This window comes from Hirundo rustica, chromosome 14 (assembly GCF_015227805.2).
Source record: "Hirundo rustica isolate bHirRus1 chromosome 14, bHirRus1.pri.v3, whole genome shotgun sequence".
Classification (NCBI taxonomy): Eukaryota; Metazoa; Chordata; class Aves; order Passeriformes; family Hirundinidae; genus Hirundo; species Hirundo rustica.
In genome coordinates this window covers 16,902,668-16,926,535 of record NC_053463.1, presented here as the reverse complement: position 1 = coordinate 16,926,535, position 23,868 = coordinate 16,902,668, and the positions used below count along the sequence as shown (strand labels likewise).

Below are 23,868 nucleotides of genomic sequence, written 5' to 3'. Positions count from 1 at the left end.
GGGTTCGGCTGTGGGCTGTTCCTACCTTCCCCTGTGGACAAGGGAGAGGAGGAGGAAAAGAGAATAAAAATGGCTTTTTGAACCTATTTTGTAAATGTGGCTGAAGCCTCGGCACGTAGGCAGAAAAGAATCTATATTATGTCCCATGTCCTGATACAGAGCATTAAAAACGCATGAGCCCTGGCAGAAACACCACTTTGTGAATAGGAGTGTTGTTCACACAGCGTTCCATTATCCCCTCCCTCAGTGAGCGAGGGATCTGCGCCTCCCGGATCAGGCACTGTCCCGAGGGAGACTGGGGGAGCCTCGAGGGGTGGGTGCCCGGTAACGGGGAGTGTTCGCAGCCCCCTCTGAGAGTCCCGGGGGTGTTCAGCGCCAGCCCCCGCCCCCTCCCCGCCGGTGCCACAAGATGGCGGCCGCCCCGCCGGACTGCGTTTCCCGGCGTGCCCCGCGCCGCCGCGCGAAATGGCCGCCAGGCGCCGTGTGGGACTATTGCTCCCGGCATGCTGCTCACCAGGAGGCGGGAAAAGACTACGTGTCCCGGCGTGCAGCGCGCCGCCCCTCCGCCGGAGCTGCGGCCTGGCACGCGCTTGCCGCCGCCGCTTCCGGGGAAGGGGGGCGGGGCCCAGAGTTGGCGGAAGTGACGTCAGGTCCGGCGGTGTGTGGCGGAGCGGGGCGGGCCGGGCCGAGCGCGGACCGGGTGGAGCGGAGCGGGGCCGGTGGGGTCCGGGCGGGTCACGGCGGAGCGGCGGCTCCTCTGCGCACCGCAGGTGAGAGGCGGGGGGGCGACCCCGGGCACGCACTGCCGGCACCGCCGCGGGGGGCTCGAGGGCGCCGCCCCCACTCTGAGGCGGCGCCGGGCCTCGGCCTCCACCCCCCGCGGCGGGGCCGCCCCTCGGTATTGTCTGCGGCGCCATCCGGGGCCTGCGGGGGCGGCTGGTGCCGAACAAAGCGGGGGCGGGGGGAGGCGGCCCCGCGCCGTTATCGCCCGCTGCGAGTCCGGGGTTACCGACAACACCGGCTCGCGGCGCCTGCGCCCGGCGGCGGCTCCGCTTTACCAAAACATGGCCCCGGAGCCGGTCCGACTACCCCGGCCGAGGGGCCCCGTCCCTGCCGGGGCGCTGCTCCACAACCCCCGCCTTAGCCCCGCGCGGGGGAGGCGGCTGCGTTCGGTAACCTCCAGCGCAGCGCTTGGGAGCGTTTAGATCAGATAGCGCTCGCGTCCCGCGTGAATTTGATTAAGAAATCTGTTTATTAGGCGAGTATAATTATTAGACGGTTGTAATCAGCTCCGTTGATAAGAGCCATGTGCTAATCTCGATAGATAAGGAGGAGCTGGGCCGGCGCTGCCGACTCGCAGGAGGAATCACCGGGTGATAAACAAGTCACTGACTCCTGCCCGAGCTGCTCTGAAACACCTTCCCTTAATCTTCAGCTCCTACTAAAACCATCACGTGTTACTTTTGGGTGCTTAAAGCAAATATCGTAATTTTTTTTTTACTTAACTTGTGGCGGGTAAGGACCTGGGGTTGCTGCATGGAATTAGGCCTGACCTCACCTCCGGAGAAGGCAGTGGATAATCTTCTTTCGTGACTGGGTTTTAAATGCAGACTCTTCAGTCACAAAGCTCTGAATTTTAATGATGGTTGGTCAAGGGCTCTTCATGGCTGTAACTGCAGCAGGATTCAGGGAAGTGGGTGAATTAATGGCCTTAGTGATGTTCTGGAGTAACAAGCTCCACACTGCATACAGAAAACAGGGTTAACTGAAAACCTCTTGTTAGAGGATTTTTAATTTCTGTCTTCACTCCTAAGATAAAAGTCCTATTTTTTATTAGTGACTTTCCTTAGGCACTTGCAGTGTGTTTGCTCCACCACCCCCACTCCACAGCAAAATCCCAGAGGAACCTGGGTCAGAACCTCACAGTGTGTCACCATGGCAGAATTCTCCCTGTTTTCTGTTCCTTAGCACTGCCAATGCTATATTTCCTCTTCTAGAGTGAGGAGCTTTGAGCTCCTCTGCTTCCCACCTACTCCCAGATGGAAAATGGGTTATTTTTATTCCCAGTAGCAGTGTAGCCTGGCACCGGGGCTTGTTTCCTGCAGCAGCCTGCTTAGATTGGGACTTTTTGCAAGACTGAAGTGGCATTTGGCTCTCCCCCTCAGAATTCCCTGACTGAAAATGTACCAGTACTGGTGAAATGAGACTGAGCTTATCCCTGCAGTGAGCACAGAAACCTGCCCTGTGTCTTGCAGTGGAGAAATGGGAAGGTTTATTTGTTCTGGTCAAGCTGCAGAAAATTAAATCAGGAGTGCTGCGAGTGAGGGACCGGCCTGGGGCTTCCTCAGTGTTCCTGCAGGATAAGTGAGTGTGGACATGTTTTCCCTGTGGGAAAGGCATGAATGGACCAAGGGCTTTGTCAGATTAACTTCAAATATTCAGGCTGAGTCTGGGTTCTTCTTGAGGATCCACCCCTGTCATCTTTGGACAAAGCTGGTTGGGTCCAAGCTGGACTCCCCTCCCTCCCTCTTAAAGCTGGAGCTCCTGTCTGGTGGGAACGCTTCAGAAATGGGAAAGCTGGCCCATGATTCAACAAATTAACCCTCCAAGCTTTTACACGAACGAGTAGGTTTGGTTTGGTTGGTTTGGGTTGGTTTTTTTAATTATTTTTGCCATTCTGGACTTGTCTGGGTACAGTCACCTTTGTGCAGAAGCTGCCCAAGCTCTTCACTGCTGAGGCAGTTACTTTCAGGAAAAGTGTAATATCAAGACTTGCTCCACAAAAGAGGAGGTAAAAACACATGCCAGTAAAAAGGAGGGGCCAAAAAAGAAACTGGATTTTTTTTTTAGGATTTATTTCCTGTACTCCATCCCATGTGTTGGCTTGGGAACAGCTGAAGCGGTTTAAAGCAATTTCAAGCCTGAATTGGGGTGTTAAATGCAACGTCCTTTCCTGTTTTATGTAAATGCTACCAGTAATCCTCAGCAAGTTTGTTTTGAAAGAACATCAAAAAGAACCTGTTTTCCCTGGGTGGAATACACAGTGAGATACACGGGATCTGCTCCCATTTGTGTCACTTCCCAGGGAGCTGCAGTGACTTCCGTGCTGGGGTTTGCCTTCCATTGAAAAACCTGGAACAGAGCAAGCCAGGCAGGTTCCTTCTTCTTTGTGCTTTTCTTAATTGGTCAGTTGGATGTGGCAGGTTTTTAGCTGGTATTATCAAGGGTTTTGAACCAAAACTTGCATTAATTCCCTAGATAACAGGACCAACTGGAATGCAAAGAGAAAATGTGAGGTGCTGGGTGATAAGCCCTTGTACTCTAATAACAACAGGGTTGTATTTGGATTCCGAAGAAGTCACTCTTTGATACGCAGATAACAAGCTAAAGCATTGTTTTGATAATAAAATTAAAATATTTTCACTCGCTGCTGCAACTTTCATTGTGAATTTTAACATGAGAAAAACATTCAAATTTGACTTGAGTCATGAATTTTTTGGTCAGTTTTTTTTGTTTTGGTTTTTTTTTTAGGTCATTTCTTTTGAAGACATTGCCTCACTTTGTGTACTGTTTAAAGAAAATTGATACTACCAGTATTGGTATCCAACAAATACTGAGCTTTTCCAGTGTTGATTTGTGTATTTGGGCACGGTACAGGAAGGGCAGCAGTGTTGTGTCACCTCAGAACACACAGATTTCCAGGTGGCCCTGTGCAGGGTCAGTTCCTCACAGTTTCTACTCCCTGCAAGGTTTCCCAGTGGGAAAGAGCTGTGAAACCTAGCTCGTGCCATCACACACAACACTTAAAAGTGCTTTGAAAAACAAATTCTCCTTTTGAACATTGAAATATTTTCCTACTGGCAAGTACGTGTGCTTCCTGTTTTTTCCTGTCACTTTTCATTGGCCATGGTGCTTGGCTGTGGTGAGGTTCTGTTTGGGAAATTACTTTGTCCCTGGAGCCTGCACACAGTGGGAGCAGTGCTTGTGATGCTGTTCCTTGCTGTGATCTCAGAGCTCTGCTGCGCTCGGGGCAAGGCTGCTGGAGCTCCAAATGCAGGTGCAGCCTCCCTTCCCTTGGGCTGGGCTTGTGGAGAGGCAGGGAGCGAGGAATCTGCAGGTGTTTATTTGCTGCCCTCCTCAGTTGCAGGTTTGGGATCGCAGTGGCAGCCATGAAGGACCCAAGTCGCAGCAGTACCAGCCCCAGCATCATCAGCGAGGATGTGATCATCAACGGGCACTCCCACGAGGATGACAACCCCTTTGCTGAGTACATGTGGATGGAGAACGAGGAGGAGTTTAACAGGCAGGCAAGTCATTCCCTGCTTTCAGTCTGTCCTTTGTCACCTCCCAGCTGAAGGGACAGGGCTGGGGTCTGCTGCTGGCAGTCCTTTGGAGAGGAGGTTTCAGATTGGCTCTCTGGAGTGATCTTGGGGAACAAATGGGTCTCTCTTTCTCTGCCAGTAAATGCTGATCTTCTGTAGTCCTGATGGAAAATACAGGAGGTGCAGCACGTTCTAATGCATCCATTAATTCCCTGCTTCTGCAGGAGGGAGGGGAGAAAAGAGAGTTGACAGAAGTACGTGGCACTTGGAAAGGGCTGGCCCGGGAGGTGTTCGTGTGCAGACATGCCGAGTGTCCCAGTGCTGAGCTGGGGAATTCCAGGTGCACACCTGCCTTGGGAACAGCACTGCTGCTCCACAGAGGGTGACAGAGCTGCCAGGTGACAGAGCTGCTCATTTTAGTACTTGAGTCTTACAGCTCCTTTCTCCATCAGGTGGGAAGGAAGCCTTCCTTTCCTCTGCCACCTTGCCTCTGTCACCCTTTTCTCTCCTGCTCCAGAGACTGGGAACAGCCCACCTCTTTCCACACCCCTTTCCCATTCCCAGCTTGCTCTGTGTTCTCCATAGCTGCTGCCTGTGCTCCAGCAGCTGTGGCTGTGCTGGGTGCTGAGCCACCAGCATGGGATCCTCAGGGTGCCAGCAGCACTGAGCTCATTCAGAGTCAGGTTTGCTCACAAAACCTCTCTTCTCTCCTACATTATTTCCTGTTTGGTGGCATTTTTCCCCTGGGAACTGTCCCACAGTTAGCATAAAGATCTCTGGGAAGGAGCTGAGTTGTGCCATGGTTTTTCAGGCACAGATTCCATTTTAAAACAGAGGAAAGGTGGGAGTGTGAGTGGAGAAGGGTTGTGCTCAGACAGACAAACACTTGGTCACCCGCTGCTGCAGACACTTGGGGAGCCTGAGCAAGTTAAACTGGAGCTGGAAAATAAAAACAGGCAGTCCTAATTTCCAGCTGTTTGGGGAATTAAATGTTATTTAGTACTGCTGGTGCTGCCATGGAGGCACCTCTAGGGGTACAGGCCTGTAACCAGGCCCCTGGAGCTGGGCAAGCCCTGTGTAACAGGAGCCTGTGGCTGTGTGCCCACAGCAGGAGGGAGGCAGTGCCTCCTGGAGGTGCCACCCAGGCTGGAGTGCTGCTCTGGGGAATCACTGAGTCAGCCTTCCGTGCCTCTGGAGTGCCTGAGCGGTGGCTTGGAGCACGTGGGGATGAGTCTCTGTTCCCCAGGGCACCAGGTGAGCTCCTGAGTGTGTTTGCTCCAAGGGCAAGGACCCGGATTGCACAGCAGTCCTAATGATTTGGTGTTTGTGGTAATTGAATTTCTACTCCCGGACTGAGGAGGTGTTTGATTTCAGAGCAGTGGGAAAACTTGTTCGAGCTTCCACTGAGTGAACTTCTAAATCTGTCCTGAATCATTTTTCCATTCCCTTGTGTCTGGGCAAGTCTTTCACACCAGCTTCTGTTTCCCTGCTTTCCACTCTTAAACAGTCTGATGCAGGACATGGAAAATTTGTAGGATGAACTCCCTCCCAAGCTCGTTTACTGAACAACCAAGGAAAACTGCTTTAATCTCTGCACTGCGTGTCAGTTCTGCATGGGGGGGTTTGCCCTGCTCCCAGGCCAGCAGGGCTGCATTCCTGACAGCTGCTGGGATCAGCTGTGGTTCCCAAGGAGAGCGCAGTGGGTGAGCACACAGCAACAGCCGAGGAGAGGCTGCTTGTTCCAGGTGACAGGCAGGGGTTATTTTTTCCCCAGGAGTCCCTCGGGGCACTTTCCTGGGGAGTGTTTCCTGGCTCTGTGTGTTGGCACAGCTCCCTTCCTCATACTTGCAGCAAGCTCAGTCCAGACTAGTTGGTACAGCTGAATTTTTTGCTTGGGACGTACATTTTCCTTCTTTAGGTTATAACTAAGCTGTGAACAAAACAGCTGGGGCTGAGGGGTTCTCCTGCCTCTCCCTTTCAACTGCAGCCCCAATTCCTGGGGTAGGGCACTGATGTCCTTGCTGCATGGACATGGTGCTGCTGGATAGCTGGGAAGGTCAGCTGGGTGCACACACCTGGGAATAAAACACTCACGAGCTCACAATAGATTTCTTGCTAAAGCAGTTTCTTTTCATTGCGCAGATCGAAGAGGAGTTGTGGGAAGAAGAATTCATCGAGCGCTGTTTCCAGGAGATGCTGGAAGAGGAGGAGGAGCATGAATGGTTTATTCCAGCCCGTGATCTCCCACAAACAATGGATCAAATCCAGGACCAGTTCAATGACCTTGTTATCAGTGACAGCTCATCGCTGGAGGATCTGGTGGTAAGCTCAGCTTCCCATCCTATGTCTAAAGCTCACGTCTTTGTGCAAGCCTGGGGCTTATTGCTGCTTATGGCAAGAGAAAGTCCTTTCCAGCAGGAAGGAGCCTGTTAAACCCTGCCTGGCCGTACAGGGCAGGTGGGAAAGATGTGTCCTCATGGGATGTGACCTGTTTGCTGGCTTTCTTCATACCCACGTGGAGCCTTTCCCAGCCCGTGGCACAACTCCAGGAGTGCGTGGGATGTTATGAAAGCAGGGTACTGAGTGGAGTGTGAAAGGGTTACTGGGCATCTGCCAGCACTGACACCTTGGGCTGGTCTGAGCCCTTTCCCAGGATCTGGTTGGGATTGGGAGAACCACTGCAGATCCCTGTAGCGATTCTAGGGAAGGGGAGAGCAGCCAAACTGGGATTATTTCCCTCTTTTTGCCATCTGACTTCCATGCAGAGCTCAACTCAAAGGAAAGGGCAGTGTGTGCTTATTTTCCCCTCACAGAATCCAAAGTTCCTTGTACTGAGCACAGACCCCACTCCATCCTGTCACACAGCTGCTCTGAGATTCAGATGCGGACCCTGACTTTTCCAAGCTGAAGCAGCTGCAGGCAGCAGTTTCAGCCTCAATGAAGATCAGAAAGGCCTAATCCTCCATTTCTTTGTGATAAAGAGCTCCTTTTGAAGCTGCTGGTGCCCACCTCGAGCTGCAGGACATGGAGCCAAGGGGAGGACAGGGGAGTCACAGAGACATGTAAAAAATCAATACAGTGCTCATACACATGAAATTCCCAGAAGTGGCTGAAGTTCCTGGAACAAGTCACCTCTTGCTTAAATAAGCAAAATTTTGAAACCTCATGGCACGTTTTAACAGCTCAACTTGAGAAAAGGCTATTTCAGCATGAGGGGAAGCTGCTGTGTTTGCTACATGCCTGTGGTTTGCTGCTTATTCCCTGAGCCCTCATCCAACTGAAACTTCAGGTGGAGCTAAGAAAGGTTGGATAAGTCAGGGAGTAGCACAGCTGAATGGGCATTTCTGGGAATTACAGGCTGCTGCTAAGTGTAGGGAGCCTATTGTATACCTGATTGTTACTCTAAATCCATAAACCTTTGTCTCTAATTGTCTTCAGCTTGAAAATGGAAGCTGGAAATAATGCTTCTCCTCGATTTCTGTTCTTCCCTCCCTCAGGTCAAGAGTAATCTGAATCCAAACGCAAAGGAGTTTGTTCCTGGGGTGAAGTACTTAAACATTTGAGTAGACTGGGCCCTCTTTTGGTGGATGTAGCACAATTTCCACACTGTGAAGCCAGTATTAGAAGATTTAATTGTAAAAGCTCTCTCTTCTTGTCACTGTGTTACACTTATGCATTGCCAAAGTTTTGTTAGTCTTGCATGCTCAATAAAAGTGCTGAGACTGTTATTAAGTAAATCTGTCAAAAGTTTAATGGAAACATAATTGGGCCCTGGCTCTGTGCGAAGGAGGCAGTGAGGTAAGAAGCACCAGTCAAGTTGAGACAAAGTACCACGTTAATAAAACCTTCTGCAGACTCTGATTTTTTAAACAGGACTTGGAATTTGCGGTGAATGGTCTGTTTTTAACTAAAGATGTGTTAACTGGTGCTAGCTTGCACCTGATAATGCCTTAACTTCCAAGTGAAAGTGAGGAGATCTGATTGTTATGCAAATTAGCTAACTTTCCTTTGAGGTATCAGTGTTGTTACTAATGTTAATTTCCCCCCTTACAAAACATCACGATCCTGGGAAGCAGCGTGAGCTTAACCCAAATCTCACAGACCTGTACAGAGTCGTAGATCTCAGCTCCTGAACTAACATCCAGACAATTGGGAGGAAGCAGTTCCCTGTCCTTTGCAGTGTGTGATCATGTTAGAAACCTTCCCTTCCCGTGCTGTTCAGAGAGGTGTGAGATGCATCTCAGTTCCTGCCAGGAACAGGCGCCCTACGCAGCACTGCCTATGGAACCCTCAGCATCCGACTTCCCACAGCTGGATTTAACCAGGCAAACCCCAGCATTAGTGATTTGAGTGGTGCTTTTCCCTTGCTTTGTTTAATCATCACTACACAATAGTCTACAGCACAACTTTTTTGTTTTTTTTTGGTTTTTTGGTTGGATTTTTTTTTTTTTCTTTTAATAAAGCTAGAACAGTTTTGGCTTCTTAAACTTCATATTTGGGTAGGTTAAGCTGCCATACGTGTTCAGTGTGAATAGTGTTTAAGTTGAAAATATTGTAAAAAAATTATATTTTTTCAAAAATATTTAAAAAAATAAATAATAGTAGAACTGATGTGGTGGCTGTCTCATAACTGGGCATCTGGTATGGGAATTGGCTTGGCAGTGTGTGGAGGACAGGGACACTGTGGAACCCAATGGATCCTGGCTGAAGCTGGACTCTTCATGGAATCACAACTGCTCTAGGTTGGAAGAGACTGCAGAGATCCAGTTCCACGAACAGGATCCATTCCTCTGTCCCAGGCTGCTCCAAGCCCTGTCCAGCCTGGCTTCGGACACTTCCAGGGAAGGGAATTTATTCCTCTCCTCCCACTCTGTACTCTCCCATCATTTTCCCTGTGGCTGTTCCCAGCCTGGCCCTGCTGGCAGCAGCTGAGGGCACTCAGAAGCGGCTGCCTGGCGCTGGCACAGGAGCCCCAGAGCTGGAGTCGAGTGCTGGCTGCAACAGCTCCTCCAGCCCCATCCACTCTTGCTTCATGGAATATCCTGAGTTGGACCCACAAGGATCAAGCCCGGCCCCACTGTTGATATCTCCTTTTTAAGCTGGGATTACACCGAAGGGGCACAGCTGGAGCTGCAGCTCTGCAGGAGCAGCAGGGTGAGGCGGGGCCGTCGCGCAGAGGTTGCCCTGCAGCAGAACCACCCGGCTGTGTCAGCCACGCGTGCTCCAGGAGGAGCCTCCCCCTCCTGGGGGAGCTCAGCTGCACCAACCCCTTCTGCTGTTGCTCTGCAAGATGATAATGGAGTTACCCCAGCGCCGTGCTGGGCGCTGCCTTCCCTGCCCGTGTGGAGCTGGCCTTCCTAGAGCTGCCAATACCTCCGGGATTTCCACTCACCTGGGGAGAGTTCAGACTCGAGGACCTAAAAAAAAAGGTCAGCAAATAACACACAGCTGATTTCTATCTGCAGTGGGACTTCCACCAGCGTGGCTGCAATTTGTCCATGAGCTTTGTCCTGGCCACCATCACCTCGGTGGTGGCAGCTGAGTGCAGCGGCCAGGAGCCAGCCTGTGGAGCAGCCGGCGTGTGGAGCAGCCGGCGTGTGGAGCAGCCGGCGTGTGGAGCAGCCGGCCTGGCCGTGGCTGCTCTCCTGGAGCTGGGTTTCTCCCTCTCCTGTATCCCGTAGTCCTGGGATGTTCATCAGGGAGGGGCTGGCCCTGGCAGCCCCGCTGGCTTTGGGGTGTGACTGCGGCAGAGCCGGTGGCACCCAGTGCTGAGCAGCCCTGGCACTGCCCCTGGGCTACCTCTCAGTCCTGCTCCAGCCCCGGAGCATGGGCTGGAGGACAAGGAAATGGCCAGAGAGGTGAGACACACTGTGACACCATGCTCGGCACCAGCACCAGGGCAGAGGGGGCTCAGAGCCTGGCTGGTGCTCGTGGGCAGTGGGGAGGGGTTGGATTTGCATCCCTTGGGGTTTATTTTAACTTGGGGTGTTTTTCTTTCCCTCATCTTCACTTTTAACAGATTTTCTCACTTCTCTCCCTGCTCATGCTGGGGAGCGAGTGCGTGAAGGTGCCACCCCGGGCTGTGACAGGGTTGTGCAATGTTGCCTCAGCTCAACTTTGGTGCGAATTCCAGGCCCAGGACTGGCCTGACCCCGCTGCGCTGGGGGTCAGCCACCTCTGTGTGCACAGCTGAGAGCACCCTGGTGGCACGGGGCAGTGCCAGCAGCACGGCCAGGACAGAGCTGGCGCTCCAGAGCTCCGGGGGCAGGATGGGTTTGCCAAGGGCTTGCGCTGAGCTGCCTCTTCCACAGCAGCAGGTTCAGGCAGAACCCGCCTGGAAAAAATCCAGGGTGTCTCCGTGTCTGGCAGCCCAGGAGGAGTACGGTTAAAGATGCTGACGCCTTTTCAGTGCTCAAAGGACGAGGGAACGGTGCAGGAGGCAGCAGAGATACTGGTGAGGCACGTGCACTTGAATATTTTATCATTTTTAATGTGTCGTCTTAAATTTAGCATCCTAACGCTGGTCTGGACGCTGCCCCCCGCAGAGCCCGTGCCAGCTGCTGGGTCACCGTGCCGGAGCCGAGGGCACAGCGTGAGAATCCGTGACCCTGGGTGGGAGTTTGTGGCCCCGGGGCTCTGGCTGGCTCCGATGCGGCAGATGGGCTCCAGCCAGCGCTGGACGAGCCTCGGCCAGCCAAAGCTTCAGGTGGAGCACGGCACGGGGTGGCGGTGCCCCGGAGCTTGGGATGTCCCCCGAGAGCAGCGTCGCGTTTCCCTAGCCCCGCCTTCGAGCCTTGGCTTCGGCCTTGGCGGGCGCTACCGAACCCCGACGGCCCCGCGGGAGCTCGGCTCGGCTCCTCCGGCGTGGGGCGGCACCTGCCCGGACCCTCCCCTCGCTCAGACCTTGGTGCACGCCGAGCCCCCGTCCGTGCCGTCAGGGCCCTCTGCGGCCGCCGTGCCCCCGGCCCGGGCCCTGAACCCGGTGAACGCCGGGCAGATGGGCACCTTCCTCAGCCAGCGGCTCCTCCGCACCGCGCCCATGCCCAAGGGGAAGTCGTAGCTCCTCAGGCTGGCGCTGCTCGTGCTGTCCGAGTGCGCTCCCGCCTTCCACTGCACCAGCCCTCGCTCCTCCTGCGTCCCTGCGGGATGTCCGGCGTCACCCCCCGGCCCTGCCATCCCCTCAGGCAGCTCTGAATCAACAGGAACCCGCCCCGGGCCCTCGCTGCCCCCTCTCCGACCCGTGTGCTGCCGTTACCCGGGATGGTGTTGTCCAGGACGAAGGCAATGGTGCCCCCGACGAACATCTCCGTGGTCAGCAGCACCGTCAGGATCTGGTCCAGCTCGGGGACGCCTGCGAGGGCGGGGGACGGAGCCGGGGGTGCGGTGAGGAGCCGGATTTCCCCGCTGCTTCCCCCGGGGTGGGCGAGCGCCAGGAGATCTGCCCTCCTCTCTCCCCAAACTCCCGCAACTGCGGCTTTTCGCGGCGGGCGGTACCTGTGTTAATGGCCCCGGGGTGGGAATCCAGGTAGTTTGGCAGCGTCAGCCCGAAGAACATGGCAAAGCCCAGCACGAAGAGGTTTCGGGAGGAGTTCATGTCCACGAACTGCAGGTTGGAGAGGCCGACGGCCGTGATCATCCCTGCCGGCAGAGACGCGGCGATGCAGGCGGAGGTGCCCGCGCTTGGCCGGGCATCGGGGGCTGCCCCAGCCGCGGTGAGGGTGCGAGGAGCCCCCGTTCCTCCCAAACCCCGCCCTGCACCCTTGGGCTCACCAGGCCCCGGAGCTGCGGGGAGGTGGCCCGGGGCTGCCGAGAGCAGCGCTCCGGGTTTGGGAGAGGCAGTTACCGAATAAGGTGCAGAACATCCCGCCGAGCACGGGGTCGGGCAGGGAGGCGAAGAGCGCCGTGAATTTGCCGATGGTGCCCAGCAGGAGCATGATCCCGGCGCCGTACTGGATCACCCTCCTGCTCCCCACCTGCACAGAGACACCGACAGCGGGTGACAGTGCCCGTGGGCCCCCGGCCGAGCCGGGACCCCTCCCCGGCCCCGGTACCTTGGTGATGCCCAGGACGCCGATGTTGGGGCTGGAGGACGTGGAGCCGTTGCCGGTTCCCAGGAGCCCCGCGATGATGCAGGAGATGCCCTCGGTGAAAATGCCCCTGGGGAACAGCACGGTCGGGCTGGTGCCCCTCCCGCTCTCCCGCAGCATCCCTGACCCGTCTCCAGCGAGGTACCAGGGAGGGGGGAACAGCCGGTTGTACCTGTTAATGGCGTGCACGGGGGGCGGCGGCGCTCCTGCCAGCCGGGCACAGGAGTAGTAGTCCCCGATGGACTCGATGATGCCCGCCAGCGTGGCGCTGAACATGCCCAGCACGGCTGCTGAGGTCACCGTGGGCAGCCCCCACTGGCCTGCCCGGGCCAAGAGCGGGTCACAGGGTTGGGGACACACCAGCACCCCCCAGCCGGTGCTCCCCAGCCCCGGTGATGCTGCACCAGGTCCCCACATCCCCCAGGGCTAAGGGGGGCCCAGGGCACCGCGGGGCTGCCGGGCACTCACAGGGGTAGGGGACGCGGAACCAGGGTGCCACGGACAGGATCTCCCCGCGGGCGTCCGTCCTGGCCTTGTAGCCGTACTCCTCGGGCCGGCTGGGGAACACTCCGGTGCGGGTCAGCACGTAGCAGATCAGCCACACCAGCAGGATGGCCAGGATGATCTGCGGGGCACACACCGGGTCCCTCCCGCACCGCCGCCGAGCCCACGTGCGGGCAAAGCGGGGGTTTGGGGCCGCCCCGGGGTGCTCTCAGCCAGTCCCTACCGGGAACATCTTGAAGATCTGGATGCGGAGCAGGACAAAGCCGTGGCCCCGCCGGTAGCCGGGCAGGATGATGGCGACCTGCCGCAGGTACTGGGCAAACAGGACAATCAGGAAGATGGTCCTGGGGAGAGAGACAGATGGAATCCCCCGTGCCCCTGACATCCTCCTGGCTCCGTGCTGGACGACCCTGCCCTCCTGTCCCCCGTGTCCCCATGTCGTACAGCGCAGAGATGCCCCAGTGGGAGCCAGCCCGGTCACCAGCCGCCTGGAAAACGGACAGTCCGATGAGGGACACCGTGGGGGTGACGGTCAGCGGCCCGATGTAGCTGAGCAGTGCCCCGGGGAGCCCCAGCAGCCCGATGACCACTTCCACCAGGCTGGACACCATGATGGCCCCCTGGATCTGCAGGGCACAGAGAGGGGCAGGAGAGGGCGTCAGCAGCCTGCCGGGGAGCCTGGGTGCCGCGGGGGCGGTGGCAGGACGGTGGCAGGACGGTGGCAGGATGTACCTCTCGCATGCGGGGCTGCCAGATGTGGGACGTGTTGAGCGGCAGTGACCAGTTGCCGTAGATCTGCTCTAGGGAGGAAGGGCTGTGAGGTGGTCCCGGGGGGCGGGGAGAAGCCGGACACCCCCTGCACCCCCCTGCCCTCACCTTCAGGTGGGCATCGCCACTTGTCCAGGGCCAGGATGGACTTGGCGGGGACGAGGAAAGCCAGCGCGCTCGCCTGGAAGAGGGGCAGCCTGGGGGGACAGAGGGATGCCTGCGCCCGGGCCCGGGGCTGGGCAGGGGCGCCTGCCGGGGCCGCGGCTCTACCTGATGCCCACGGTGGTCTGGATGAGCGTGGTGATGCCCACGCAGGTGAAGATGGTGCCGATGAGGTAGCTGACGGTGAGCTGGTCCTTGCCCACGCACAGGCTCTCGGCCAGCAGGAAGGGGACGGCGATGGTGCCGCTGAAGCAGGTCAGGTAGTGCTGGGGGGCAAAGGGGGCGCTCAGGGGGGCTGGGGGTGCCCCACGCCGCGGGGAACGGGGATTTGGGGTCTGGCGCTTTCCAGGCTGTACCTGGAAGCCGAGCAGGATGCAGAGGTACCAGGGGGGCACGTCCTCGATCCTGTAGAGCATGTCCACCTCCGGCCGGGGGGGCCTGGTGCCCGCCCCGGGATCCTGCCGTGGGGCACAGCTCAGCCTGTCTCACCCTGGGCTGCGTGCGGGGCCGGGCACCCCAGCCTGTCCCGTGGGAGCCCCTGTGCCCGCAGGGACGGGAGGGGTCCCGGCTGGCCGGTCTCCATCTCAGGTGTGTCACGGATGGATTTGGGGCGAGTGCCGCCCGCGGGGTGCCCCGGTACTCACCCTGCCCGCCGCAGGCAGCTCCTTCCCAGGGGTGTGCGGGGAGCCCGTGGGGGCCGGAGCCAAATTCCCATTCTGGCAGTGAGGACGAGGCGGGAGCTGGGTCAGAGCGGCCCCAGGTGTCCCACGGGAAAGGGGCTGGGCTCTGCTCTGAGGGACGCGGGTGACACCGGGCCGTGGCCCAGCGTATTTCCCAGCCCATGGCCGCTCTGACCCCCAAGAGAGGTCTGGGCTCCCAAACCCGCCGGTCCCTACGCGATATTTTGTTCCTGGAAAGTGTGGAGGGGAATCCCTCCTGCAGCTGATGGAAAAGGTGGCGCAGCCGGTCCCAGCCGCAGCATTCCAGCGTGCCCCTGGTCCCGGGATCCACCGCAGGCCCCAGGCTCACCCCGGCCTTTGCCAGCACCAGGGCATCCCGACCCTGAGCTGGCCATGGCTGGGGTCAGTGTCCCGGGCCACCGCCTCCCTCCCCACCGCCCTGGGATGACACCGAGGAAGGGATGGGGGACAGGGACGGCGCCTGCGATCACCTGGGGCTGAGCCAGGTCTCCCGAGCGGGTCCCCATCCTCCGGCGACGTGGTCCCGGCGGCGATGTCCCTGCTCGGGGGGTTTTATGGCCGTGGGAAGGACTTTAGTCACCGGCCGGGCGGTGGCGGTGGCAGGGGCGGCGGGCGGGACGGCGGCCATTGGCTGCGGGTTGTGAAACCGGCGAGCGCAGCCCCGGCACGGATCAGCTATTAACTGCTTTAATTGGGGCTACACCCGCCCGGAGCAGCGCCGGAGTGAAACATTAGAGCCCGCGGGTTACAGAGTAATTCCCAGCTCGCCCGGACGGAGTCGGGGCCGCTGCCGGCACGGCCGGGCCGGGCGTCGAGCGACAGCGGCGACGTCGGTGACAGGCGACACCGGGAAGGCGCCCTCCTCCCGGCACGTGTCGGCTCCCGCTGGGGACGAAGTCGGTTCCGAAGGTCATCGGGGCATTAAGCATTAACCGCTCCGGGCTAGAGCTCGTTCTGCAGCGCCTTGGGGGGGTCCGGGCGGTCCTTGCGGCCGGCGCAGGGTCCCTTGTCGCCGTGGCACAGCAGCTGTCGCAGCGCGGCCGGGCCCCGCCGGTGCGCGCTGTAGATGTGCGCCTCGCCCTGCTCGCCCACGTAGCCGTGGCACAGCTTGGAGAGCCTGCGAGGAGCCGCCGTAGTCACCTGGCGGCGACAGGACGGTGCCCGACCCCCTGCGCCGCCGAACCCCGACTCACCTGCTCGGCCACGGTCCCCCCGACACCAGCACGCTCAGGGGCTGCTGCCTCGGCAGCCCCGGCCCCGACAGCCGCTTCTCCCCGTCCAGCTCCAGCACCCCGTAACTGCGGGCACAGCGGGGTTGGAGGGAAAATGGTCGCTGGGGACTCCCCCTGGACGCTCTGATCCCTGGGGACTCCCTGATCCCGGGGGCACCCCCATCTCAGGGACACCCCGCTCACCTCTCCCAGTCCTGTGAGCAGCTCCTCTCCAGCACCTCTAAGTAGTCCGACTCCTTCAGAGCCTTCTTGCCCGCCTTCCCTTCTGCCTTGCGCAGCTGCTCCTCAATCTGGGGTGAAAAAGCACAGCCCGGGCACTGAGGGTGGCAGCGTGCCCGTGCCCCTGCTCCCGAGCGGGGCTGGGGGCTGCACGCCCCTCTGCGGGGCCCTGGCAGCGGAAGCACTTCTGCATGGATTAGCAGTCCACGAGGAGCCCCAAAAGGCTTTTCTGAGGAGCCCGTGGGGAAAATCCGTCAGTAGCCTGCCCCAGGGGAGCAGCAGCATCTCCCGAGGCTGAAGCTTCCCCACAAGGGTTCTCACGGCCGCTTTTGGGGTGCCGTGTCCCCGGTCCCCACCTGGAAGGCGATGGCGTGGCAGGCGTCGCAGCGCAGGGATTCGGGCATGTGGGGCGAGAGCCGCTCCTCGGCGCTGAGCTGGGGCGCGGGCACCGAGCGGGACGGAGCTGGGGGGGGGTCCCCGCACATGTCCCCGGCCCCTGTCCCCCCCAGCAGGCTCAGGCTCAGCACCAGCCACGCTGCCAGCGCCGCCCGCATCCTGCCGCTCCCAAAGTGCCGGGAGGAGACGTGGGGTGGCTACAAACCCCCGGGGCGGGCTACAAACCCCCGGGGCGGGCTACAAACCCCCGGGGCGGGCTACAAACCCCCGGGGCGGGCTACAAACCCCCGGGGCGGGCTACAAACCCTCGGGGCGGGCTATAAACCCCCGGGGCGGGCTATAAACCTCCGGGGCGGGCTACAAACCCTCGGGGCGGGCTACAAACCCCCGGGGCGGGCTACAAACCCCCGGGGCGGGCTATAAACCCTCGGGGCGGGCTACAAACCCCCGGGGATGGCGAGCGGCGCTGAGGCGTGGCCGGCACACACCTGCATCCGGCTGGGGCGGCCCGTCCGAGCCGAGCGCCGCGGCAGGAAGGGGGTGCGCATGGGGTGTCCCCGACCGAGTGCCTCCTGTGCAGGAGGTTTTTGCTGTAACTCAGTCCTGTAACGCCTGATCCCTTCTCCTCAGCCTAACTCCTTCCTGGGATGGTGTGGGCCTACAGGGGCTGGGGCTGCATGGGGGTTTGGGGCTCAGGGCTAGGATTTGGGGTTTAGAGCTGAGATTTGGGGTTAAGGACCAGGGTTTGGGGCTCATGGTTGTGGTTTGACGCTCAGGCTGGGGTTTGGGGTTTGGAGTTTGGGGTTTAGGGCTCGCTGCAGAGTCCCTTCCTGCTCCCAGGGACTGGGATTTATCTGGGGGATGCTCCAAGACAGACAGAAGGACTGCAGGTTCCGAGTGCCTCAAGCCCTCGCCTCCCTTTACAGACCACACGGGCACTGGATGAATAAGCAGATTTAAAGCAGATTTCAGCAGTTTTATTACTATTTTGGGATGTCTGTGCTGCAGCCGTGGCTGGGGGTGGGGTGCCCTCACCCCCCTGTGCAAACCAGCCCGGGTGACTCTTGGGATGGTACTGGCAGGACAGGGGGAAGCAGGTCTCCCTTTGCTGGCCCACAGCTCCATGTCCCCCTAGGGCTGCCAGGTGCTCCCGCAGGAAAATCCCCCTTTTGTCCCCGTTTCCATGAGAAGCCGGTGAAGCCCAACCAGTGCCCGCCACCCCGGGCGCTTTGCCCACTCAGCGCTGGGCAGGGGCCTCTCCCGAGCCGGGGGGCGATGTCGACTTTGGCTAAGCCCGGCCGTGGGGAGGGACATCCCTCGGGTCACATCCGGAGCAGAGAGCCCTCGGGCGCGGCAGGGCTGGCGCGGGCCGGGGGCTGCTCGGGCCCGGGGCTGGCCCGCATCCCCGTGGGGATGTAGTACAGGCTCTCCAGGTAGCCGCAGTCGGGGCCCCCGGCAGGGGACGGCCCCTCGCCCTTGGGAGCAGAGCCGGCGGGCCCGGGGTTGTCGGCAGCCGGCAGAGAGGGGTGCGGCGGCGAGGGGGCGGAGGGCGGCGGGGCCGGGAGCCCCGGGAAGCCGCCGCACGGTGCGTAGGGTGAGCCGTAGACTCCCGGGGGCACGACCAGGGGGTTGAAAGGTGCCTGGTAGAGCCCGGTGTGCGATGCCACCGGCGGGACCAGCACCTCCAGGTACTGCCCGGTCTCGGGATCGTAGAGCGTTTTCATCTGGGGCTGCCGCGGCGGCTCCATGTAGTAGCACTTCCCGCTGCTGGGATCCACGAGCATCCTCCGCTGGGCGGGCGGCGGGGCGGAGAAGGGCTTGGGTGGGCTTTGCCTGCTCCTCCCGCTCGGCGAGGGGCCATCGGTCCTACTGAGGAAAGGAGGAGCATCCTCCAGGCGGGGCTGGGCTTGGGGCTCCGCGGCAGCCGGGCCCTCGGGGGGTCGGGGCAGGGGGGGCTCAGGGCCGGGCTTGCTCCAGGGCACTTCCCCACCAGGAAGGGGATAGGCACCAGGTCCCAGAGGAGCGCTGGCCGGGCTGGGGAAAAACGGGGATCCAAAGAAAGAGCCAGCCACGTTGGAGACCGATGGATGCCCAAGGGAAGTGGGGACTGGGTTGCTGACCAAGGGGGACCCAAAGGATGAGCTGCCTGCCCTGGGGATCAGGGGGTTCCCAAAGGATGCACTAGATGGACTGGGGACCAGTGGGGACCCAAAGGATGCATTGGATGGATTGTGGACCATTGAGGTCCCAAAGGTTACGCTGGATGGATTTGGGACCAGTGGGGACCCAAAGGATGCACTGGATGGATTTGGGACCGGTGGGGACCCAAAGGATGCACTGGATGGATTTGGGACCGGTGGGGACCCAAAGGATGCACTGGATGGATTGGGGACCATTGAGGTCCCAAAGGTTACGCTGGATGGATTTGGGACCAGTGGGGACCCAAAGGATGCACTGGATGGATTTGGGACCGGTGGGGACCCAAAAGATGCACTGGATGGATTGGGGACCAAAGGGTTCCCAAAGGATGCACTGGATGGATTTGGGACCGGTGGGGACCCAAAGGATGCACTGGATGGATTGGGGACCAAAGGCGACCCAAAAGATGCAGTGGATGGATTAGGGACCAAAGGGTTCCCAAAGGATGCACTGGGTGGATTGGGGACCAAAGGTGACTCAAAGGCCACGCTGGATAGATTGGGGACCAGTGGGGACCCAAAAGATGCACTGGATGGATTGGGGACCAAGGAGTTCCCAAAGGATGCACTGGATGGATTGGGGACCAAAGGCGACCCAAAGGATGCAGTGGACGGATTAGGAACCACTGGGGACCCAAAGGTCACGCTGGATGGATTGGGGACCCGTGGGGACACAAAGGATGCAGTGGACAGATTGGGAACCACTGGGGACCCAAAGGTCACGGTGGTTGGATTGGGGACCAAAGGCGACCCAAAGGATGCGCTGCACAGGTTGGGGACCAGAGCGGCCCCAAAAGACTTGTTGGAGCTGGAAACCAGGGGGGTCCCAAATGATGCGCTGGCCAGGCTGGAGGCTGAGGGGAAGCCAAAGGATGAGCTGGTCACGTTGGTGACCATGGAAGTCCCAAAGGATGCACTGGCTGGGTTGGGGGCTGAGGGAGCCCCAAAAGAGGCATTGGCCAGACTGGGGACAAAGGGGGGTCCCAAAGGATGCGCTGCCTGGGTTGGGGACCGAGGACAGCTTCGGCATCGGCGTGGATTTGGGGGCTCTCTCGGGGATTGCCAAATAGTTGGAGCCGTCTGCGGGGGCAGCAGGCGGGTAGGGCTCCGCAGCCGGCGGCCACTGCGGCGAGCGCTCCCAGGCCTCCCTCTGCTCCGGCAGCCGCCCAGGGGGGCCCTCGCTGCTGTCCCCGGCTCGGAGCGGGGCGGCGGGGCCGGTGCCTCCGGCAGAGCCCCCGCTGCCCACCGACACCCGCCGGCCACCGGGCCGCTCCTGCCTCTGCTCGCCGGCCCGGGGCTCCGCCGCGATCCCCTCCGCCGGCTCCTCAGGCCGCGGGCAGGCGCTGCTGCCGCCCGGGGCTCCGGCTCGGGGGTCCCGGCCGTCACCGCTGCCGTGCCGCTGCCCCAGCGACTCCGGCCCCTCGGCAGCGCGGAGCGCTCGGGCGCTGCCGAGGCCGCGCACCTCCTTCCCCGCAGCGGGACTCGTCGGTGGCGGAGGCAGGAGAACGGTCTTCTCCGCCCGCAGCAAGGCTCCGCTCTGAGCCGGGGGGCTCTCCGCTGCCGCCGGGGCCGGCCGGCCCACCAGGACGTGCAGATGGGTCTCCACGTGCGGCACCCGCTCGGCCACGGCCCGCGGCGGCACCCGGAGCTCGCTCCGCTCCCGGCGCGGGGGCGATGCCGGCGGCTCCTCCGGGGGGGCCGCTCCCCTCCGCGTGGCCTGGACCCTGGTGATGTTGATGGGGGAGCTGTGCGAGGGCGCGGCCCGGCTGCCGGGGGGCTTCGCGGGCCCCTCTGCGCACGCCGGGGCCGCCGGCGCCTCCTCACCCGCCGGCTCCGGCGCCGGCTCCCGGCGGACAGAGGTGCAGTGGATGACCAGAGGGGCGGCCGGGGGCGGCTCCCCGCTGCTCGCCGGTGCCACGGTGCCGGCAGTCCCGAACTTGAGGCTGTAGCTGCTCTTCACCAGCTTGCGCACGTCCCGGGGCTGCGGGACGCGCCCCTTCCCCTTCTCTTCTGGCTTGGGGGGCGCGGCCGGCGGGGAGCCCCGGGGTGCCGGGATGCCGGGGCTGGGCGGCCGGCGGGGCACCGCTGGCGGCTTCTCTGGCTGGCTCTGCGGCAGCGCCCTCGCCTCCTGCGCCAGGGAGGAGGCGAAGGGGCGGCGCGGCGGGGCGGCGGGGAGCGCCCGGCTCTCGGCCTTGAAGGGGAGGCTCTGGGAGTGGATGGGGCCGATGGCTCGCTCCTTCAGGCTGGGCCACGGCCTCGGCGCCCTCGCGAACCGGGGCGCGACGTCCAGCGCCTTCCCCGCCCCAGGCTGGGCTTCGAACAAGGCGCGGGCTCGCTGGTAGCAGATCCTCTCCGACGTGTGCTCCTCTGCGGCCGCGGGCATCCAGCGGCCCTCCAGCACCTCCTGGTACTTCATCCTCTGGTTGAGCTCGTTGAACGTCTTCCTCAGGTTGCAGACAGTCTCCCTCGTCGCCTCGCTGAGCACCACGCCCTTGGTGGGATGGGCGGTGGCGGTGGCGTTCCCCGCGGCCGCCGCGGCCACCGGCATCCCTCCGGCCCGCAGGTCCTCGGCCGAGAAGCTGCAGTCCGAGCGGGACAGCGAGCTGGACTTGCCCTCCAGACCATCCCCCAGCAGGTCGGTGCCGGCGGAGGACGGCCCCGAGGAGGTCGAGCTGCCCCGCATCCCCTTCTGCTCCATCTTGATCCGCTGCTCGTACTGCATCTTCTTGGCCAGGACGTTTTTCACCAGGCACGAGGCCGCCCTGGTCCTGTCGGTGCCTTCCAGGGACGCCGCCTTCATGAACTGCTGGTAGTCGAGTCTGAAGTCCTCGCCGACGGCTCTGCCCTTGCTGGGGGGCTCCTTCCTGGCGGGGGGCTGGGGCGCCGGGCCGTTTCCCCGGGGACCGAAGCCCGTCTCCTTCCTCTCCTTCCTCTTCAGCAGGATCTGGCGCTTGGGCACGGTCCTCTTCTTGCCGTGGCCCTTCCTGGCCTCGCCGCTCTCCACCTCCACGTCCACGCACTCGAACTGCTCCTTGCCCGGCAGCTCCCCGTCCACGCCGCCGGGGAAAGGCCAGCCCGCCCGGCCGTGCAGAGCCGTCGCCGCTCCCCGGGGCTCCCCGGCGCCCGCCGGCCACCGCCGCGGCCGCCCGCCGTCCTCCGACAGCGAGTTGGAGAGGCTGGAGGAGGTGTGGGAGCTGCACATGTCGAGGCGAGCTGCGGGGAGCCCCGAGAGGCTGCGGAAAGCCCTGGCCGTCAGCGCCTGCACCTCGCCGTCCACCTCGTCCGAGTCGCTGGGAGCCCCGGGGAGCATCGCCGCGGGCTGCCGGGGCACGGCCGGCTCCCCGCCAGCGGCCGCGGCCGGCACGGGCTGCCGGTCCCCGCCGGGGGGACCCATCCTGCCCCCCTGGCCCGGCGCTGGGCTATTCTTAGCCGCGCTGGACAGCTGAGCCCGCTGCGGGCGGGCGAGGGGGCCGGGCGGCGGGGGCACGCCGGGGGCCCCGGCCGGAGCCCAGCGCCCCGGGGCAGCCCGGCCGGGCGATCCCTCCTCGTCCAGGAACTCCAGGCAGTCCTTGAAGATCTCCGTGCCGTCCGAGCACAGGGCGGAGTGGTAGGAGGACACGGAGGAGCTCGACACGCTCTTGGTGAGGTCGTCGCGGGGCAGCCCCGGGAGGCGTCCGTCCTCCTCCTCCTCTTCTTCCTCCGCCGACCGCCGGTCATCCCCACCCGAGCGGGGACACTCGCCCTCGGGGCCGGGCAGCTCGGCGGGGGCCAGCGGGACCGGCTCCCTCTTCCCGCGGGGCATGGTGGCAGGGAGGAGGCCGGGGGCTCCGGGGAGCCCTGCTCGGGGCTGGGGCCGCTCTGCCGGGGCTGCTGGCTCGACCTTCTGGCTCCCCGGCCGTCCGGGCGGCTGGAGCCGGCGGCGGCACAGAGCGAGCTCGGGTCACATGGACACAGCGAGCGCCAGCCGGGGCAGGCGATGCCAAGCGCATTGCGGGGATGCCACCGCCGCCCCCGGCCTCGGGGACCTGCCGGGGGCCGCCGGTTCATCCCTGCCCCTCCTGCTGCCCCGCTCTCCCCAAACCGCAGGGCGGGTCCCGGCGCATCTCCGCACCCCGCAGAGCTCCCGGGTGTGCGATCCCAGGGAACGGCCTGGGCTGCCCCGGGGCGAGGGACCCGCAGATCCCTCTGGGGATGTCCCGTTCCCGGTGCCGAGGGCGCGGCAGGATCCCGAGCTGCAGCTCCGTCCCCACCACGGCTCCTTTCCCGGTGCCACCTCCCCACAGCGATGGTGTGTCCATATCGGGCTTTCCCCAAACCCCACCCTGTCCCAAGCAGGAGCTCCCCCATATCTAATCCAGGAGCAAACTCAAGGCTTGGGATCAACCCGGGCATGGAGCACCCCTGGGATTCACAGGAGCTGACCCAAGGACTGCAACCATGTGTCTTTTTTGGGGACACCCCAAGCCAGTGAGGTGAAGTGGCTGAGGTGACATGAGGGTCGCTGCAGCTTGCCCACCCCAAGCCTTGCTGGTGTAGCCCAGTCCCAGCTTTTGGGGGAGTTTTGCCATGAAACAGCAGCAGCAGGTGCTCCCCAGCGCTGCCAGTCCTCGAGCAACCCGATGCCCAAGTCCTCTGGGTTCATGAAGGGACTAAATTTAAACCTTGGCAAGCAGGAGAGGAAAGCTTCCCGCAGAACTGGGCTGGCACTTAACCCTTCCCCGCTGAGCTGGCTGGGCTTGCAGGTGGCATTTGTGCCCACAGGGAGTGCAGGGGACCTGCCATGGGCAGTGCTCACTGCTGCGCTGGCCGCCTGCAAGAGAGAGTGTGCATGTGGGATTCAAACCCCCAAATCCCTTTCTTCACAGAAAGGGTGGTCAGGCACTGGCACAGACTGCCCAGGGCAGTGGTGGAGTCACCATCCCTGGCCCTGCTTCTCCACGGAGCTCCAGGGTGTGTCTGGGGCCAGCCCACGGCGGCTGCCGGGAAGCGGATGGACGGCGATGGACACCGGACAGACAGCCGCGTGTCCGGTGCTGCTCCCCTGCCACCCTCGCAGCCTCCGGTGCTGGTGTGTCACTTGTCACAGCTGTTGTCACTGTGACCATTGTGGTTTTAGCAGGGCCTGGGTGTAAGCGGAGCAGCAGCAGCAAGGACTGTGCTGAGCATGGGGCAGCGGAAAGGCTGGGAGAGCTGCGGGTGCTCACATGGACAAGGATCCAGGGAGAGCTCAGAGCCCCTGCCAGGGCCTAAAGGGCTCCAGGAGAGCTGGAGAGGGACTG

The 23,868-nt window shown here is 61.6% G+C and overlaps 4 protein-coding genes and 1 long non-coding RNA gene across 5 annotated transcripts; 2 read left to right on the top strand and 3 right to left on the bottom strand.

Annotated features, from left to right (window-relative positions):
- Positions 1 to 661: 661 nt before the first annotated feature.
- PAIP2 (poly(A) binding protein interacting protein 2) lies at positions 662 to 8,933 on the top strand. The gene is made up of 4 exons (XM_040078424.1): positions 662 to 770; positions 4,142 to 4,307; positions 6,465 to 6,644; positions 7,820 to 8,933. The coding sequence occupies exons 2-4, from the start codon at positions 4,170 to 4,172 to the stop codon at positions 7,883 to 7,885; spliced, it is 384 nt and encodes a 127-aa protein (XP_039934358.1). The 5' UTR covers positions 662 to 770; positions 4,142 to 4,169; the 3' UTR covers positions 7,886 to 8,933.
- A 1,001-nt stretch (positions 8,934 to 9,934) lies between these two features.
- Positions 9,935 to 11,129, top strand: LOC131378653 (uncharacterized). Its single transcript, XR_009208331.1, has 3 exons — positions 9,935 to 10,180; positions 10,342 to 10,776; positions 10,868 to 11,129. It is a non-coding gene; the product is annotated as an uncharacterized LOC131378653 (long non-coding RNA).
- Positions 11,130 to 11,219: 90 nt separating this feature from the next.
- SLC23A1 (solute carrier family 23 member 1) lies at positions 11,220 to 15,187 on the bottom strand. The gene is given in 16 exon segments (XM_040078193.1): positions 11,220 to 11,461; positions 11,578 to 11,673; positions 11,817 to 11,960; positions 12,166 to 12,295; positions 12,374 to 12,479; positions 12,582 to 12,729; positions 12,878 to 13,034; positions 13,137 to 13,257; positions 13,358 to 13,539; positions 13,646 to 13,713; positions 13,790 to 13,878; positions 13,952 to 14,109; positions 14,200 to 14,301; positions 14,488 to 14,559; positions 15,015 to 15,088; positions 15,091 to 15,187. Coding segments are annotated over 16 exon segments (1,971 nt in total). The 5' UTR covers positions 15,173 to 15,187.
- A 28-nt stretch (positions 15,188 to 15,215) lies between these two features.
- MZB1 (marginal zone B and B1 cell specific protein) lies at positions 15,216 to 16,549 on the bottom strand. Its single transcript, XM_040078611.1, has 4 exons — positions 16,352 to 16,549; positions 15,960 to 16,066; positions 15,738 to 15,842; positions 15,216 to 15,661 (listed from the first exon to the last, which is right to left on the bottom strand). Exons 1-4 carry the CDS (start codon positions 16,547 to 16,549, stop codon positions 15,487 to 15,489), a joined length of 585 nt encoding a protein of 194 aa, XP_039934545.1. The 3' UTR covers positions 15,216 to 15,486.
- Positions 16,550 to 17,392: 843 nt separating this feature from the next.
- Positions 17,393 to 22,425, bottom strand: PROB1 (proline rich basic protein 1). The gene is made up of 2 exons (XM_058422533.1): positions 19,836 to 22,425; positions 17,393 to 19,783 (listed from the first exon to the last, which is right to left on the bottom strand). Exons 1-2 carry the CDS (start codon positions 22,389 to 22,391, stop codon positions 17,714 to 17,716), a joined length of 4,626 nt encoding a protein of 1,541 aa, XP_058278516.1. The 5' UTR covers positions 22,392 to 22,425; the 3' UTR covers positions 17,393 to 17,713.
- Between the last annotated feature and the right edge of the window lie 1,443 nt (positions 22,426 to 23,868).